This window comes from Coturnix japonica, chromosome 1, assembly GCF_001577835.2.
Source record: "Coturnix japonica isolate 7356 chromosome 1, Coturnix japonica 2.1, whole genome shotgun sequence".
Classification (NCBI taxonomy): domain Eukaryota; kingdom Metazoa; phylum Chordata; class Aves; order Galliformes; family Phasianidae; genus Coturnix; species Coturnix japonica.
The window spans coordinates 41,143,645-41,163,249 of NC_029516.1; the positions used below are offsets into that span (position 1 = coordinate 41,143,645).

A 19,605-nucleotide genomic window follows, 5' to 3' on the forward strand; every position below is an offset into this window, starting at 1 on the left:
ACAAATTGGAGGATGGCCCCCATATGCAAGTGCTGTGATGGGGCAGCCCTGGCTCTGTGTACAGACTGGGGGATGAGGAGCTGGAGTGCAGCTCTATGGGAAAGGATCTGGGGTTTCTGGTTGATGGCAAGCTGAATGTGAGGCATTGGTGCACCATGGCAGCCAGAACTCTGAATACATCAGGCCCAGCACTGCCAGCTGTCGAGGGAAGGGCTTGTCCTGCTTTGCTCTGTGTGATGTCACCTCAAGCACTGGGTGCAGGTTTGGGCACTACAGCATCAGGAACACGTAAAACTATTAGAGAACATCCAAAGGAGGGCTACAAAGATGGTGAAGAAACTGATGGCAAGGGTATGAGGAGTTTCTGAGGGCCCTGGTTTGCTCAAAGCAGAGCAGAGGAGCTGAGGGGAGGCCTCATGGCGGCTGCAGCTCCTCACAGGGAGCAGAGGGGCAGAACATGGAAAGGATCCCCAGGGCTGTGGTCATTGCCCCAGGCTCCTGGAGTTCAAGGATTGTTTGGACAACACTCGCAAACTTAGGGTTCGATTTTGATCCTTGTGGGTCCCTTCTAACTCTGGGTATTCTGTGATTCTGTGAAAACGCTGGTCAAGGTGTGCTGTGCACTCTTCAAAACCACAGAAACAAGCAGCTCAGAATGGATGATGAGTGAGAAACCATTTTTATGTCTGGTTTGTTGGTGTGTTAGCAGGTGTTATTCAGCTCATCTCAGAAAAGGGCAGAAGTTATTAGCGGCTGGGGGGGGGGGATCCTGCTGTTTGTGAATTGAGTTAGTCTTAATATAGAAGTTGAATTCCAGGCATCTGTGCAAGACTCAGCATGACAAGAGCAGTCTGCAGGTGACCTAGGAGCAACTGAATGGGAGGAATAGGAGGATATAGGAAGTACAGCATGAGTCCAAAGCAAAACACTGTTACCGCACTGTTCCTTCTCCATTCATGGTGTAAAAATAAGATCACTGCTACTGGCTGCCAGTGCCAGATGACAGAAACTCTGCTTTGTGAAAAAGAAATACAACTGCATTGCTTCATGTCAGCTATGTCAGCTATTAGGCACATCCCATATTAGATTTTGTGGCACATGACCAAGATTTATGACAGCATAAAAAAAATTCACTTTGGTTTCAAATTCTGTTTTCTGAAAAAGTAATCCAAAGTGAGTCCAGATGCTTGGCACAATAACACCATGTTTGCAGAGCAGGTTCATGCAAGCTCTGTGAATAGCAGCGTGATGTCTCCTTTGATGTTTGCAGATCTACTTGACACAGCTGTAAATACAATTCAGATGACCAGTTGGATCAGAACTACAGCAGAGCACAATGCTCAGATTCTTCAGTACTTTAAAGCGTTCTTTCAGTTCAATAGCAGTACTACTGAGACAAAGAGAAGCCAGTATGGGTTAGAGTGATCAGACAGTAAACTTAAGAGACAACTTCCGTCATCAAATAAATGTAAATATGTTTTATTAAAAAAAAATCAGTGGCACCTTAGAGGCGGTCATGACTACACAACTAAATGTACAAAAAATACAGTTTTATAGTTGCATCTTTCCACAGTGGTGCACAAAATGAATACACTGTGAGAAACGTTGGAGATTGCACATTGAGACAATTCACTCTAGTCTATTAAAACAGACAGTTTCTGGTACAGGTTAGTATTAACAGCTTTTTGGGGGGTGGGGGAAAGGAAAGAAAAGAAGAAAAAGAAAGGAAGGGTGGCTTTGTGCAAAACTTTCCAACAACAGTGTAACTTCATATGCTACACATAAAGCCAATCAGCTGTACGAGATCATTTAACAGTTCTTATGCAGCCTTTACACACAGCATCATCTCCATGTGTTTTTTTTTTTAAGGACAATACACAACTTCATTAGCTAATATGAGAATTTTCCTAGTCTTTCACTGCTGCAGTGTGCAATGATTTGATTCTTTCTCCTGGGTTCTATGCAGCATCAGAGACCATTCAAACTTCATTTGAAAACAAGACCCTCATCATCATCTATTGCTTTTTAAAAGGGAACAATATAAGTAATTAAAGGCCAAATTTTGGCTTGACGGTAAATGGGAAAAAAATTTTAAAAATCACACACAAAAAAACCCACAGACCATTAACAGATATTTGCTTGATTAAAAAAGAGGAGAGTAAACTCGCCTGATTGCAGCTCCTAGCTGGACTTTGAGAAGTGATTAAATTCTGTTATCCAAATTAAAATGTTTAATTACGTTAATCTCTGTTTACCTTCTGCTGCACCACTGAATCCAGGAGTAATATATCTCTATCTCAGTAGAAATGGGCTTGGCTTCCAAAATCCCACACCAACTAAATGAACCACAAGCTCCTATTTTGGTTTGTTTTCACAGATTCTCTCTCATTCATCGATTTTATTTCCAGAAAGCACCAGCTTTGTTTATGTAGTTGACTTTGGATCAAGCATAAGCCTGGACTGATTCCTCCTTGAACAACACCATTCAACTTGAGCTTAAAATATTTGCGTCCTTGCCTAAGTTATTCTGTGGCTAACAATCAGCTCATAACTCTTGGCTATCACTAACCTATGTTTACATTGGATTTGCCTAGCTTCAACTTCCAGTCATTGTATCTTTCCTACAGCAAGTTGGCTTCGCCTATTCTGTTTCTAGTCCCCAGATAAACATTTGTGGTTTTGTTCAAAGAAAAACACTGGGTTTTAAAGATCCTCCATATACAGCAGGTACCAGCTCCACGTGCAATGGTCCTGCATCAGAGATGCTGCAAAACACAGGTGTTTTGAAATTAAACCATAAGGACAGGCATTACAAATTAACTGGAGGACATTTCATTTAGAGAATGACATCAAAGGGAAGTGAAATAATTGACTACCAGGCAGCATCAGGCATAGGCAATTTTTTGTAGAATGGGAGTGTATGAGAGACTGACAATGAGTAAGTGCAGTAAGTATACTAAGGATGACATTTAGCGTGTTGTAGGAGAACAGAAAAGCTCACACTGTCCCAACAGAAAGTGGATTGAGAAGTTAATCAAAGTCCTCTGCAAAACACAGCCATACCAGCATGAGGTAAGAAACAGGTGAATGCAGGAGGGGAGGCCTCCCTCCCTTTTGGGTGGAAACAAACTTGGCAGAGCTCCTCACACTGCAGCCCGTCTTTTGCCCTTCACATCTTGCTTGATTTCTCGATGCATGTCACATCACCCACCAATTTAAATACAGCAGGGAAATAACCCAGAGAAGCACTGTGCCCGTTTATCCATTAGGGTGGTTTAATTTGCGTAAGTAACATTACTCAGAGCTTACAGCTTTTTCTGCATCCTCTGTCAGATAAAGCCAATATGGAAATGCGAGGCCCTTCTGTTTCCAATTTGGCCCCAGATACTTTATCAGGACAGTGAGCAATCTTTCATAGGCCCGTTGATTTTATGTTCTACCTTCATTTTGCACAGAGGACATCTTCCAGTGTTGTAAAGGGATGACCTTGGAGCAGAAACCTTTGCATCCTCAGGATGTACCAACTGCCTCCTGATACCAAGTACCTTTGTTACAAGAAGCGGTGGCTACCTGGTGTTTCATTTTTAACTACATACACCAGCACAGGGAGTTTCATCTCTTTAAACACTAATTGTGCATCAGGCAAAGGAGTTTTTAAGTAAAACAAACAACGCATGGTATAACTTCCTTCTGCATGTACCCTTACAAACCCATGTAACAAAATGCTGGACAGTGGTTTCTTGAGCAGCCCAAGCAGAAGGAGGCGGATTGTAATAAGGAAGGCAAAAGAGCAACATCAGGAGTCACGCATTTCTGAGGATCACCTCCAGGACTCTCATATTTTAATTGTTGCTGGGCTTTTTTTTTTTTTTTTTTTGGAGCAAATGGAGATGCTCATGGTCTGGGAAATGAGAACAGAATGTGATAGGGATTATTTGTTATTTAGCAAATGGCTTCAGAAAGCAATGGACGCTGACTAGAAGCATGTGCGTTATCTAAAGAAATGAAAAGCACAAATTAAAAATATAGTATATGCCTTCTTAAAAATGAATATTGAAAGAGTAAAGACCAAGGAAGTCTCACGTACATCAAAAGGGCACAAAAAGAAATCCTTTCTTGTGATGTAAGGGCCAGAAAAGAGCTACTTCTTTCTTCATCTTTCTAATCTATATAAAATTGTAAACAGACTTTCCTGTGAAGATAAGTCTATGAGCTGCATCAGTGGAGGCAATCTCAGTTCATCAGCTGGCTGAGAAAGGAGGCCAAGTGCAGATACTTAGGAGGGGGAGCTGCAGGCCTGCTGCTGTGTACAGTGCCAAGACAGGTTAAGAGAAGTGGGAAGAAAGGCCTTCCTGCACCAAGCAGCAGCAGGAGCACGTGCAGCAATTAAGGCAGAGAAGGTTTATGTGTAACACAATTGACATGCTCCTCTTCAGGGAATACAGAGGTAAAGGCAAAGAGGAAAACAAAAAAAATAAGGAAGAATGTATGTATCTAATAATTCTTCCAGCCACAGCAGAGACCGCCGGTACATCTGGGCTTTATGATGTGATGCCACTTGCAGCAGGACTTCTGCTTTCCACTATACCTTCCTCAGAAGATTGGGCAGGACCAGGTTATGAACATGGGTGTGCCTGATCTGATCCATTACCAATGCCTGCAGGCCAGGTGCCATCCTTCCTGGTATCTTTTCAGAGCTGTTGCATGTACAAAAAAGTTTTAATGGCCTTTATAGTGTTTTAATTTGTTGTTTTTTTTTTTTTTAAATGCCAAGTCATATCATTACTTATGCAGTTAATTCGGTCCTTTTTTCATTCCCTGAAGATACAAAAGGTAACTGTAGTCACTGATAATCCAGCAGCCATAAAATGTCAAAGCTCTTCCATTGCCTCCCTATTCCTCAGGATAAAGATTCCTGAATTTCTACATTGACTGAGTAAAAGCAGTTCCCTTTCTACCCCTTCTGTAAAGACAGCATAACAAATACAACTGGAAAAGAAATCGTAATGACAGTTATTTAAACGTGACACTGAACATCACATAACTAGAGACACCCCCTTTCCCCATCCCCTTCCTCCCCTCCCATTTAATACAGAGGAGAATTCTGTTGTTGTTTCTTGATTTTTTATTAAAGATCTGGTTCCACACAATGGCTGAGAGCCAAGCAGATTTCAGGGATTTTTTTTTTTACTCAAGTTCCTAAACAAAATAATTTCTAATAAGAAAACAAACCCATCCCTGTCTCCTAGTTGTGGTATTGTATGATAATACATTAGTTTCAGGAATGTCTGTTAAGAGAGTCTGCACAGTGTTTGTCTATTTACAGAAGTTTAACTCCCCTAAGGATCAGTTCCCTCATGCTTCTGCTGCATTGTTTAATCTGACATAAGGGAAAAAAATCCACTGTACCCAGAGTCCCAGTATATATTTGCTCTGCAGGAAAGCCCAACAATTCAATGCTAGCAAAGGCTAATCTAACTGTTGCCACTTTCAGTGCCTGAAGCAAGTGAGGACTTTTCTCTGCATAGAAAAATACCCACAAGTGACACTTGCACCCTCACTCCTTTATGAAGTGACCTGGAGATCTTACTTAATTCAGTTCTTCATCTTTGGAAGCTTTGTGCCACGTGCATGTTTTTCTTGAGCGTGATAAGGGACAACAACAACTGCTAATTGTGGTCATTAGTCATCAGCGGTCTGATTTCTGAACAAGGAACTCTTTGTGCACAGGGTTACTAGCAGAAGCATCACGGGTTTTGCTGGTCCTGAAAACTCCAAATATCGTTACACATTAATTTAGAAACCAGAATTATTAATACTGTACAGTTTGGCTTACAGTAGCTGGATTCAGAGAGAAACTGATTTATCTGAAAGGACTGATACACACTGTGACGTGCTTCCTTGTGATCACACTCCTTGCACTTCACTCCAGTGAAAAGAACACCTCACACTTGCAATGGCTTGGATCCCTCCCATAGCATCCCACCATTTCTGTGGTCACAGGCTTGTAGAGTGGACAACCGGTTGGCTTAAGGCAGAAGACTGACACAAGAGAGCGGCTTATCACAGACACGGCCAGTTCAACACAACCTGACTGAACAGCCCACTGACTGCCAACAGGTACACATTTACATATTTACACCTTACAGTCTGGGAGTCTTTGTAGGCTTCTTCATTCAGTCTGCACATTTAAACTGACAAAAAAGAAACTGTAAACACACAGCACTTAAAAACAGAGAGGAAGAGAAAAAAACAACAGCTAGACCAGCAGCTTCATCTTGGTATAATCATCCTTTCTATGGCACAAATGATATGATCCCAGTTCTTACAAAATATTGCCAGCAGTGTCACTGCAAAGAAAGTGCAGATGATATGAAAACGGCTCTTCATCATCGGAGCAATGAACTTCGCAATAGTAGAAACACACACTAAGATGACAGTCATGAAGGCCAAGATAACATTTATACATTTCCCCAGGAGCACTTTGGCATTAACTGTTTCAGTTTGCTGTGCTTGCTGTTCCTGCTGATGGAGCTCCAGCTTTGAAACCCGGGTCTGGCATGATTCCAAGGCTTCCTACAGATAGAAAACAAGAATCAGGGCAGCTCTATCCCTACACAGCACTTCTTGTTTTAGCAGCGAGACCATCCATCAGCTAGAATAGAAAGCATCATCTATAACAGACAGCTAAAACTTGAATGAAACAGCAGCTCTTTTAAAAATAAACATACGCATCTATCTACTTTTATGTACCACTGCCTGCTTGGGCATAATTAAGTCTGACAACACTGTCCAAAACATAGCATTTCCATTTTTCATGCCTGAGAAATATTATCATGGCTCTAATGTTCATGATAACATGCCCTGTATATACTGATGTGAGAAAGTACTGGGAAATTTGTAGCCATGGCAACTGACACTGCATTAAAACAGTGTCAAAGTGAGTTTCTTTGCACATACTACAGAAAACATTACGGCAGTAATGACTTACTCTGACACTAATTAAATTACTGCGTAACATGTACCATTTGACTTAGGCCACCTCTCTGGTGTACAACACTTTTGTCCTCACAGCCACCAAGTGCAGAGTGCTGGGCCTGAGTTCTCAGTATCTTAACTGATTCCTCACTCCATCACAGTGTCAAGGTTCATTCGTCCACACCTCAAGTGAACAACATGCAGTGGAGATATCTGTAGTGATGCCTGCACAGCATTCTCTCTCTCTCATGATACATTCCACTTCAAAATTTGCTCTAAAGAAAGTAGATTTTTCTCTTCTGCTTTGGAGTGGACTAAAAATGGTCTTAGAGTCAAATGGCTGCTGAATCAATCACCCACACACAAAATTTCTCATGGGAACACTGTAGGGGCCATCGTAACAATAGGTTAAAATTCTTACATTATAACAGCTAATCTACAAGTCTATCAGTTCTCACTTTAAACTCAATTTATTATAAACATTGTTATGTAATACAAGTACATATTGGAGAAAGTATGAGCAAGAGGTTTGTGTTAAGACTCTGTCAATGGACTCAAATCCTTCCTCCTTTGGTGCAACAAATTAAAACACTGTCCATTCTTCATCCATAAGCCTGCCTATATTGTAACCTCAATTCCAGCAGGTAAAATACTGGGTCTATTGTAACAAGCGGAGAATGTATCACTAATTGAAAGGTGCCGAGGTTTCATCTTAAAATACAAAACACAGGCTCAAGTCTTTCCTCACAATTTTGTATATAAGAATGAAGAATGATGCAAATGCTTTACAGCACAAGATTTATAGAAAACAGTATAAGTTTGATAAGCATAAAAAAGTACCTGAACGTCTCGTGATCTCTCATACGCCTGGTAGGCCACCTTCTCCTCTATGCTGGCTAACTCCTGTTTCAAGTTTGCTGTCTCGTGTTGATGAAGATCAGTGAGATCGTTTAGTTGGTCTTCCAATCTTTCATATCTTTTCAGGAAAAAAGGTCTAAATTTAGTGCTTTCTATTCAAGTAGCGCTAAATCAAGAAAACAATCACACGTTTTTAAAAGTAATTTCTCAGTAGTATGGATTCATCTAATTGACATCAGAAAGAAATCAGTAGCATTATTGGAAACACTTCACAAGCATTTACTCAACAAACCAAAAGCCTTTTGTGAGTGTTCATTGCTGGCAGCACATATTAAAGAGCAAAAATATGCATATCACTGGTGAATTATATAACAACAAACCAGGGGCTGAAAGCATCCAATTCATGTTTCTCCCTGTTCATTAAGACATGAAAATATGGTTTCTTAAGCAAGTGTGAGCCAGATAACAACTCACCAGCAGTGAAAGGAAAGACGCTTTTCCTTGGATTCCCCCTCAATCACAGCTGTAAAGTCCTATAGTTCACATACAGCCCAATCTGGCACACATCTCTACACAGTAAATCAACTAAACCAGCAGAAAGCTAAACCTTTTTTGTCAGTTGGTGACCTGGTTTAGCATATAAACAGGCAAATACTTCCCTGGCACACGTAGATAAAGTGGGTGCAAACCCTCTGCAAAACATGCCATACTTCTCACAGTGACAAAGGAGTTAATTACAGGTAGCAAATGCAAAAGGAGGTTGTGCTACAGTACTTAAAATCACACCACACCTGTGTAAACTGTGTCCTTGTGTCCACCAGATAGCATTGTGCCTGAGAAGTGTTCGCACAAGGTACTCAGCACTGAAGATGCCACAGCTGTAAGGCAGCTGTCAGTTTCAGTAAGGCAGTTACTGGGAGGTGTGGAATATTTTAGTACTAGATATCAGTTTGAATTGCTTTTTACTTCTAAGGTAAAGTATCACATGCACACACACAAGCACACAGTTTCCAAATAGTTTCTATGTCCATAAAACTCATTTTGAGAGAACAATTAAATGAAAATACCTATATCTTTCCTCCTGTAACATTTGAGAAATAAAGCCATAGTCTCTCTTAAACTGTGTTTTTAAATTCTCTATGTCATCAGCTAATTGCGACTGCGTTTCCTTGATTTCCCTTAGCTCCTCCAAAATCATGGAAAGCTTTCCTTGGCTGTCCAGGGCACCTGCTGTGGCAGGACCAAATGAAGTATTTCCATTGCTGTCTGCTGAGCCAGAAGTCCCACTTGAGCATTCATCATCACTAACGTATTTCGGTTTGGCAACAATGGTGGCACTGCCTCCATAGGTTCTAGAGCTCGTTTCTGGCCGAAATTCCTCCAGGGTGTTCTTGAGATGAGCGATATTGTCTGCACTACCAAACTTGTTTCGGATCAGATTTGCAAACTCTCTTGACTTGCTAAAAACAAAGACAGGCGGTGTCAAGGATACGCCTGGCACGCTCGACTTGTTGCTCTCTGTTCCATGCCCAGAGGTACGAGGCTTTCCGTGCTGAATATCTTTCAAATTGTCTTTGGAAGTATCCTTAGTACTTTTGGAAGATCCATTTTGTTCAATATCCTTGAGCTTTTTGTGGTATTGCTCTAACTTCTTCTGCAGCTGGGCAATGGAGTGGGCAGATTTCTGGTTCTTTTTCTCAAAGACTTGTTTGATGCGTCCAGCCTGTTGCTTGTCTGCACTGTTTACCAGTTTCAAGTACTCAGCCACGTTTCCATCTCGAGCTGTTTGTTCAACTTTGATTTGCTCTGTAACCTTGAGGATTTTCTGTTTCAAGCTATCTGCACTGAGTTTGACTTTGTGAAACTCCAGGACTCCATCTGGTACATCGAAGTTCAGATTGGTGTCAGAGCCTCCACGGCGAATGTTAAGCGGCAAACTGAGAGTATTCATGTCATGTCTTTCCACCTGAGGAGAGAGAAAAGAGACAACCAGAATGTGATTTTTATCTTTGAAATCCCACTTTCCATTTCTGCATGGAATTATAAAAAGCAGAGAATGCACGGTATCTTACTGTAGCAAGCTTCATTTGACAAGTGACAGGACGAGGGGAAATGGCCTCAAGTTGTGCCAGGGCAAGTTTAGGTTGGATATTAGGAAGAAATTCTTTACAGAAAGGGTAGTTAGGTACTGGAATAGGCTCCCTAGGGAGGTGGCTGAATCGCCGTCCCTGGTTGTGTTTAAGAGCCGTTTGGATGTGATACTGAGGGATATTATTTAGTGTAGGGTTTTCAGAGTTACGGTACTGGTTAGGCTGCGGTTGGACTTGATGATCTTCAAGGTCTTTTCCAACCTGGGTAATTCTATGATTCTATGATTCATCGAAATTAGAGGCATTTTTCTCTGCCTCACTGAAAATCAGAACAAGGAACTGCCTCATCTCCATTAAAAAATGCAAGCAAGACAAATCAGAACAAAAATTATGCAAGTATCATTCTCCAGGATCATCAGAACAATGCCTGGCTAGGAAGAGATACTAACATTAAGAACCTCAGAGAGAACACAACTGTTAATTGCTCTATTGTTCTCATAGAAATGGTTAGTACTGATAGAGTTGGTAAAACAGATCTTTCATTCTACAGGGAACAGTATATTTTATTAGGATACAGCCTCTTTTTGGCAAATGCTCCTCCTGTTCAAGATCATCACACTCAGAAGTTTTTGCGCACCTGGCTGAACACCTTGAAATGTGGAAAATTAAAGATGCAATGGTTGAATACTGCTGAATGTTTGACTGCTCATTGCTTCAGAAGGCCTGACATACTGCATTAAAGGCTAACTTCCAACACGCTACTTAACATTGTTTGTAATACTGAGGAATTCTTTTTAGCAAGATCTCTGCATGCTTATCTATCCAGTCATCACTGCTCTTTCTTGAATGAAACCAAAACCATCATTAAACACTGCTGTAAGGCTTGTTTTCCCAACCTTGGGCACTATTGGTGGCCCTCCTGGGAATTCACTCCCGCATTCCTCTGTTGCCCTTAAAAGAGACTCAGGAACAAGACATGGTACCCCACTGAGGGACACGAGTCACACACATATTGACCACAAGAGCTAACCTCACCCTGTGCCCACTGTGCTGAGTTACAAACATGGAGGAAGTAACACAGCCATGAAATTGGATATGTCCCTGAACATTTTAAAGACGAGATCATCTCTGCTCCTGCTTTATATTCTTACCCTTCTATTACTGAGGATTACAGAAGATTACAGGGTTGGTTTGTTTAGTTGTGTTTGGGTTGTCTTTTTTTTTTTTTTTTCTTTGCTACTGCACTGCTCAGAGTCATCACAACAGGATAACATAACATAAGGAAGTGGTGTGTAGACAGTGAGACGAGAAGGAAGAATGGATTTAAACTAAAAGAGGGGAAATTTAGATTGGATTAGAACTTCTTTATTCAGAGGGATGTGAAGCAGTGGCGCAGGTTGCCTAAAGAAGCTGTGGATGCCCCATTCCTGGAGGTGTTCAAGGCCAGGTTGGATGGGGCCCTGGGCAACCTGGTCTAGTGCCTAATTTAGTCAGTGGTGACCCTTCCTGTGGCAGGAGGGCTGGAACCAGATGATCTTTGAGGTCCCTTCCAACCAAAGTCATTCTATGATTCTACAATCATTAACAAGCTGCTTACAATGGCCTGAAAGTCCATCAATCTCCTTTCCCTAATGTTTCTTTTTTTCCCCACAAATTGCTCTCTCAGGAAAGCAGCACGATGCCAAGCTGGCCACAGGCAACAGCATCCGCTTCACAAATAAAAAGCACTCCATCAAAACTCGCACAAGAAACTAATAAAGCCCACAGGACACTTCCCACCCCAACCAAACGTGATGTGTTTACTTCATATGCTGATGAGGCTTTTAAATTCCATTTTCAAAAAAACTTACAAAAAACTGGCAGGCTCCTGGTAGGAAAGTATAATTTGTTGTGATAACACAAGGTCTAATGCCAGCAGCCTTCATGGCTAAGCCTCTACCGCTTAAATTTATTGGGCTAAAACAGCCCGCCCACCTATGCCTTTCCAACCATGATATTGTAGATGTGAAAACAGCTCTAGCAGACCTGGGATCTGGCAGTGGTATAAAGAAGGTAAAGTAGAAGTTCATGTTTCCTGACCTCCAAAATAAATGGATGCTTGGAAGAAATGCTGACTGAACAGCTCTGGATTTGGCAGTTTCTTCAGGAGAATATTGGCTAATGGTGACACTTAAGACTTGGAGTCTATTTCAAGGATCAAACCAGTACTGTAGCCTAATAGCTCTGCATTTTACCACTTTGTTTAAAATAATTAATTAAAATAATCAATGTGCTTAATTATTGAAAAGGGACACAAGTTGTTTGTAGAGATATAAACATATATAATTTAACAACATGTTGTATGCATTTGATAAAAGAAATACGTTTCAGTGATGCCATCTCATTTTTGTATTTAGCACAGATGGAACACATGGATGGGACAGCATCTGATATTTATTACTACAACATCTAATTTGAAAGGTGACAGAAGTCATAGGTGGCTCAATGCTAACTTCAATTTTTTGTATTTATTATGATTATTGAACAAGTCTTAGGAATATAACTATAGTGGGGAAAAAACAGTGACCATTTTTGAAGTGGTAATACTCATAATACCATTATGGTAGCTAAAACATGCACTTAAATTACACAACAATAGATTCACACAGGACACTGGGATCTTTCCAAAGACTCACAAGGGAAAGAAGAGCAACCAAGGCAAACAGCTGAAAAACTGCTTGATACTAGATCTGTATCCCACATTGCAGATAGTGCTTTGAATACATTTACTGGGTCTGAACAGATTCAGGAAAGAGAAAAAGCTGAGCACAGAACAATAGTTTCCTGAAACAACCAAGACATTTTTGATTAAGCTTTGGCACAAAAGCATGCTATAATAAATCACTGACTTGCAAACACACACAAGGCAGATCCATCGCTGATATTACTGAGGACAAGCTGTATGTACTTCCAAGAATGGGTGGGTCCATCTCTAACCTCTACACAGCAATGAATGTTTACTTCCTGAGTTCAAAATACTCTAAAAATACACTGTAATAATTGGATATACGCCCAATCAGATCCCTTCTCCTTCGTGTCCTCTCCCTCACTGGAGTTTCCAGCGGTCAGCAAGGTCTGCCTTCGGCCCTGTGCCTTCCTGGAACCTCAAGGTCATAACAATAGGGAAAGAAAAACAAGAGCGTCAAGGGATTACATCAGCTGACAGACTCATTGCTTTTGCATGCAGGAAAAGGTAGAGCTGAAGAATCAATTAGCACGTGGTAAATCTACTTCTGAAATGAGCAGACCAATTGTAGGGTCAGTTTAAATTCTGTGAAGTTTAGAATAGTCTAGATTCCCAAATAAAATGATAGGAGAATTGTTTTCCTATCTTAAGATAGGACCAAGAGTTCACCAAGGGCACAGCAGAGTTGTAACTAAGCCATTCCCCTGAGCACATGGGGTCAAAGCGGCAGCTGGGTGAAAGGCAACCTGCCATTCATGAAAAAACATTCAGAGCACAATAGTGCTTAAAAAACACAAGCGCAGAATAAAGGGTAGGGACTGTATCAGCATTTTGATGATACACCAGTTTTCTCATTCACCATCTGCAAAAGTAACCAAAGCTCACACCCGCAGGCCATGTTAACCCTGTTAAAGGACCCATGTGCCCAAATGTCATGGGTAAGATTGTAAACCCATAGATTTACAATGGGAAAAGATACCACGAGGATGGGAACTGCAGAAAGCACACACCTGCGGGTCCCCTCACTAACACAAGCGAACCACAAAGACACCAAGCGGTAGTCTTACCCAGTTTAAAGCAGCTTTGGTTTTGTTCATATGTTGTATTTATTGCCACACAGCCTTGTCACCAGCCATAGCTGTGCAAGCTAAGCAAAAGCTTAGATGACAACTTAAGGCTATTAAAGAACTTTACAGGAATACCTGATCAACACTTGGAATAAAAAAGTCTGCTAGAAACATGCAAAATAGGATAAGAGCAGCTCTAGAGCTTTTTAGGGTTTGGCAACAGCAGCAAAGATTATGAGGACTAATTCTTTATTCCTTTTCTTGTCAGGAAACATCCACACACCAGAAGAAAAGTGGTTCTGATGGGTAAAAGAACACACAGTTGAACTTTTCTTAATTGTCAGCATATTCTCAAAGCAGAAGGGTGTTTGGGGAGGCAATTTTACCATTGCTTACAAACTCATCTCTCATTCTAAAACCCATGGGAGAAGAATTCTTCATGGAAGTCTCAAACCGGTGCTTGATTATCAAAGTTTTTTATTTATATAAAAAAAAGTCAGTGCACAAAATTATTGCTGTGCAGTATTCTCACCGCAAAACACCTGCTTGATTGTTTGTTTCTTAAAAAGCTGCTTAATTATAACATCCAGAAGTAGCTGCACTCAATATATCATAACAACAAGTCACGTAGAGTTAAGAATGCAGGAATGAGGGCAGACAGTAAATGTTGCTTCCATTCTTTCCTAAGGAAACCAGAGATCCAGGTTAAATGATTGGTCTGAGGCCACTCAAAAAATGCTGGAGTCAATTAATATGAAAGACAGATCCTTCACCATCAACAGTTCCTCTACTGCCTGTCAAAATACAAACGTTAAAGCTGTATGGAGCTCGCACCAAAACACAGGGGGTTTATTTCAGGTCACAGTCAAAGACTGGCTCCTGCCCAACAGCCCCAGTCCCATCAACATTTTGAACTGAAACAAAGCTCTGCGTAGCCTGTGTACAACTTCATTTTAAAGCCTAAAACTGATGAAGAGAGAGACGCAGAATACTGGGCTAATACCAAATTCACCACTGGCACAAAATGACAGTTCCTAGAAAGCAGTGCCATTACCAGAGGGGGTCGGTTATTTGTTTTTCTTCCACTTCCAATCTGTAGCTGCAGCAATGAAATTGTTAAGGCAGCCCCAAATACCCTTGTGCAGATATTTGGGCTTCAGTATTCAAAAGCTGGGGAGCTCCAAGGCCATTTCACAAGCAGGCATCACACAGAGACACACTGGCCAGCAGCCTTGAACACTTACTGAAAGTACGAAATAACCTCTCATCCAGTTTCTCATTAAAGGAAAGAACTAAGGCCAAATTAGCTGGGTCACTGCTCGTCTGAGTTAAGCATTTAGATGTAGTATTGCTTCAGATTAAATCAACAGTGGGAGAACAATGGAGGGAAGAAGCAGTTTTCTGCTTAATTGCTAACACCAAATCCTTCGAAACACAACATCCACTGAGAAGTCCCCTCAGTCACGACCCACCACGAGCCCATTCCAGGTTGTTCCACAACACAAAGCCAACAAGCAAATCAGCTCCAGTACAAACAACTTCTGTGCTCAGACAAATTCAACAAACCAATCACCCTCTACGTACTGTGTAGCAGCCAATGCCAAATCACTGTTGTGGCAAAGGACAACAAAACAGAGATGAAGTAACACTCAGTTACTACGCTAGTAAGTTTCCTAAGAGGCTAAGAGGTGAGCTCCACATAGTCAGTCCCACTGTTTAGATGAACACCATTAACAAATGTTCATTAATTCGTCATGCATTCAAACAGGTGGCAAGAATGAAAATATCCAGAACAGCATGAAATACCCTGGAGATCCTTCTCTATATATGCTCAATTATTAAATGCCTTTCTATGAATGAGAATTCCTTAACAGTCCAGTCTTGTCTCTGCAGTGACCACCACTTCTCATAGTGAAGCATCTAACTTCGTAGTCAACAACCAATGAAGTCCTCCTTCCCCCAGAGCATACACAATGTTATGGATATTTTTGTAAGTATGATTAAAAAGTACAATCCACAGAACTTCAAATCAGAACCTGACATTCATGACTTTTTTTTTAATTGCTTTGAGCCAGTAACACTTACATAAAACCTACTTTGTTACAGGAACATTACGGCTAAACAAAAAGAAAATGTTGGAGACAAATACTTCAAATCCAGGCAGTGACCCTCGTGTACAAAAGACCCAACACACGGGTATTTTGTTTGCTTTAACTGCTACCAAACTTCCATTTATAAACAACAGAACAATAGCTCCATCGCGCATAGGATCTTTTCATTTGCGTTAATGTTGTGGCAGCACATCCTGAGAGCATAAACAATCACATCTTGTCCTGTACACGAACTGAGACACTCACTCAAGCAGGCTGCTTCTTCTTCCTTTTTTTTTTTTTTTTTTTTTTGCCCCTCTTCCTTCTCAGTACACTGGGCTGATAAAGAAGAAGCTCAGAACCCTCCTGTTACATCAGCAGCTCTCTGTCTACACAGCGGACTTTCAGTTCATTTCCATACAAAAGCCTCAGAAGATACAGTCTGCTTCACTATGCAGTGTGACTAGCAGCCATGGGCTGCTTGAAAAGGAGAGCAGATGCCAGCTTTCACCACACTAAGGGAACTCCTGGGAACCTACAGTTATGGCTTGGATCCCTCTTTAAGAACAGTTCACACATCTAATAGTCGCACCTCTGACATTCAGACATTAGAGGCTCAAGCAGTGCATGTCCATTCAGTTCAGAAACCCAGCCGCCCTCCTGCCAGGTATCAGTAGCAATCAGATATGCTGCTCTAAGTGCTTTATGGTCCCCTCCTTCCCACCCTTGTCCTCATGCTTTAATCTACCCTGTTCTGAAGAGCGTTCTGTTGACTTCTCCACAGTAACCGCTGTGTATCTTTACAAATAACCTCTTTTTACAAAGGTTAGTTATGCATACACACGAGCAAGTACTCACTATTTGTCACATCGTACATACATGAAGTACATTGTTTTCAGTTGTGTTCCTATACACAATATCAAAGGCTTGATACCAATAGCATCAGTGAGGCCAAAGGCAGAGAACTGCAGAGACATAACTGATCAACAGTACTCCGAATAAACTTCGGGGAGTTTATCTTAATCACAGTGCAGTAAGTGCCAAAACTCTCTGCAGAGTCAATGGATTTAACCTTATGTCTCCCAAAGATCACAATAACAGAACTTTAAAGCATTTTCTTGTTTAATTTTTTTTTAAGACAAAATCTTTCTTACTTTATTTATTTTTAACTGATTTAGCAACATAAAACACAGTGCTGACATTTTTCAGCCAATAGATTATTCTATTTTAGGGGACTGGGCTAGAAATCATCCTGCTCACATTATAGAGGCTGACAAAGGGTCAATACAACCATGGGAACATTCCAGTTCATATACAGGCCACAATTAGCTGTGTGTCAATTGGTGTATTTGTTGCACTAATCACCTATTAGTTAATTGCAGGGGAAGAAAAACCTTATGGAAGCTGACAACAAATTTTAAATGAACTCTTTGGTTAAGCATCCTGAAGGAACCATATTTTATATTGCTATTTTTAAGCCATACTTTTCAATTTCTATCATAGATTACAGAGGATATCTCAATACAGACAAACTGTATTGAAGAGAATTTTCACATGCCAGTAAGATAACATCAATTAATTAAAAAACTGAAATGCAGAAAGCTCATCCAGCTGAACAGGAAATCAAAGAGACTCACTCAATTAGAGAGGAATAAAACCCCACAGCAAAGTGTTTATCTAACCTCAGAAATATTCCTATCCTTGGAGGACGCATCCCCAATTAGCAAGATTTATTAACCTGAATTAATTTGAGATAGCAATTCAGACAATTTTGGAAGATAAACTGAGCTGAATTATACTTATGTCACCATGTAGCTTGGAACAAAAGTGTTAATCACGGTTTTTGAAGTTTCAGGGACAAAGGAAGAAACTATTGTTTAAACAACAGGGAGTCACAAGCCTGGAGAACGTTGTACAAAACCTCTGATGTCATTCCCAACAAACCTATGTGGTAAGAGTTGGGCACTGCTTGGGTAGTGCTGGCAAACTGAGACAGATCACAGTTTGCAAACAGAAAATACATCCATCTGTTCAGCCAGAACTCAAATGCCAAAGGTGGAACCAACTCCTGCCACTTCTGAAGGCTCGTTACAAAGCTCACTGCCTACTACCCCAGCTGCAAGGCACATCTGATGAACATCCCTCTTTGCAGTGTAAGCACATAGAATGCACATTTGGCACAAATACAGTGCTCAGGAACTAAGTAGAAAAAGCAGACAAAACCAAACACAACAATAATTCCCAAACACACGACAGTGAGTTTAGAATGAGGTGTGAAGCAGCAGTGACTTTGCCTAACAGCCTGCTGGGAAGAGCTCAAACTACCATCACATTGCGCACAAAACTGCAGAGAGCGCGATAGGAAAGGCAGAAGGAAAACTGCATCCAAATTCATCCATCCTAATCTGCTCAAACCATGCTGCTAATCTAAAAGTCAGCTAACACGGTGAAATTAAAAACCACTTACAGCAGATACGGTAATTGTGAAGGACGATATAATATTTAGATTAATGTTATGGAATTTCCTTGCTATGTTAAATAGGTTTAAGCAAAACTGTGCTCAGTGCAGCAAACAACTAGTCAAGAGTTATTATGGTTTGACAGCAGGGCCAAAAAGACAACAGCAGTAACCTGACAGTAGCGCTAAGAGACACAAAAGAAAAGGATGCAAGGAGGGCTTCACAGCCTGTGCTACGCCCTCTCTGGCTTCATATTAACAGGGACTGATCAAATAGGTTTTCTGGAAGGGAAAACCCCAGTACCTGTCATTAGAATACTGCAGTAATGCCAACTTCATGTAAAAATAAGTACAGCTGGCTCCAGAAATAATAATATCCACATTGTCAGCGATGTGCTTATTCATGCTGAGCTGGTGTATTTTTCTTCTTGGTTATCTTTCCTCTTATCTAGCTTTTGCTCTAATATTTGCAGTCCCATCTTTTTATCTGAAGTGGGTTTCATCATACTGTTTTTATCTGGGATCCGTTTTACCTGGCACAATGTTTGCCTGAAGTTACAAAAACTGCCAAAGTATGCATTAATGTTTCTTAAGAGCTTTATGGGAGCAGATACAGGAAATGAAGACCAGCACTGAATAGTCTTAAGTTCTGGTTTACCCCAACAATCTCTCCCAGCACCAGGGGTAAGATTCATTTGCTACTAAGAAATAAAAAGGTATAACTACATTGTTTAAGTAGAAATGGCGATAGGAGCGATTCATATTACATCTAACAAGAACCTGATGAAGCAAAAGGCTACTTCAGATTCTCATACAGCCATGCCCTCGATTAGCTACAGCAGACGAGTACACGCTTCTGCCTCAAAAGTGGACTCTATCGCTTTTCCGCTTGGCCAACTTGTGGCACAGATGCTCACCGTCTGTGGCTTACACCTTCTAGGAACTGAGTCACAGGGTGCCCTGAGCATCTGCTCTGAGACACGGATGAAAACAACAGAAGATGCTCAGGGTTCTCTTAATAGTTCATTTGCATGCTATTGGAAGTCTCCCTGACCTATCCAGACAGAATCAGGAGAGCCTCATTCCAGCCGCCCTCACAGATTAATGTAATACAGCACAACAGTCGCACTCACCCAGTTGTAACATCCCAGCAGGAAGCCAGAGGCTTCAGGGAATTTTGTTGCCCTTGTTCTTCAGCAATTACAGCACAACAGAATCATTTAAAGCAGGATACGAGAAGTTCAGTCACACAACCTCCCTACCTGCCTTCTCAATATAATTTTATTAAGCCACGGAATACTGCAATAAGCCCAATGGTCTTTTTAAAGCAGCTCGTAAT

The 19,605-nt window shown here is 41.0% G+C and overlaps 1 protein-coding gene across 4 annotated transcripts in view; it reads right to left on the reverse strand.

The window, feature by feature from the left end:
* Positions 1-1,458: 1,458 nt before the first annotated feature.
* The window catches only part of TMCC3 (transmembrane and coiled-coil domain family 3), a 108,000-nt gene continuing 89,853 nt past the window's right edge, over positions 1,459-19,605 (reverse strand). For 3 of the 4 annotated variants that reach the window (XM_032443934.1, XM_032443937.1, XM_015858317.2), the window contains exons 2-4: positions 8,904-9,802; positions 7,819-7,954; positions 5,108-6,576 (exon numbers count right to left, since the gene is read on the reverse strand). In XM_032443934.1, the coding sequence (XP_032299825.1) occupies positions 6,274-6,576; positions 7,819-7,954; positions 8,904-9,802 (1,338 nt within the window). In that variant the 3' untranslated portion in view covers positions 5,108-6,273. Of the gene's footprint in view, positions 6,577-7,818; positions 7,955-8,903; positions 9,803-19,605 lie in introns of all 4 variants that reach the window. The other variant, XM_015858307.2, reaches the window with a different exon arrangement.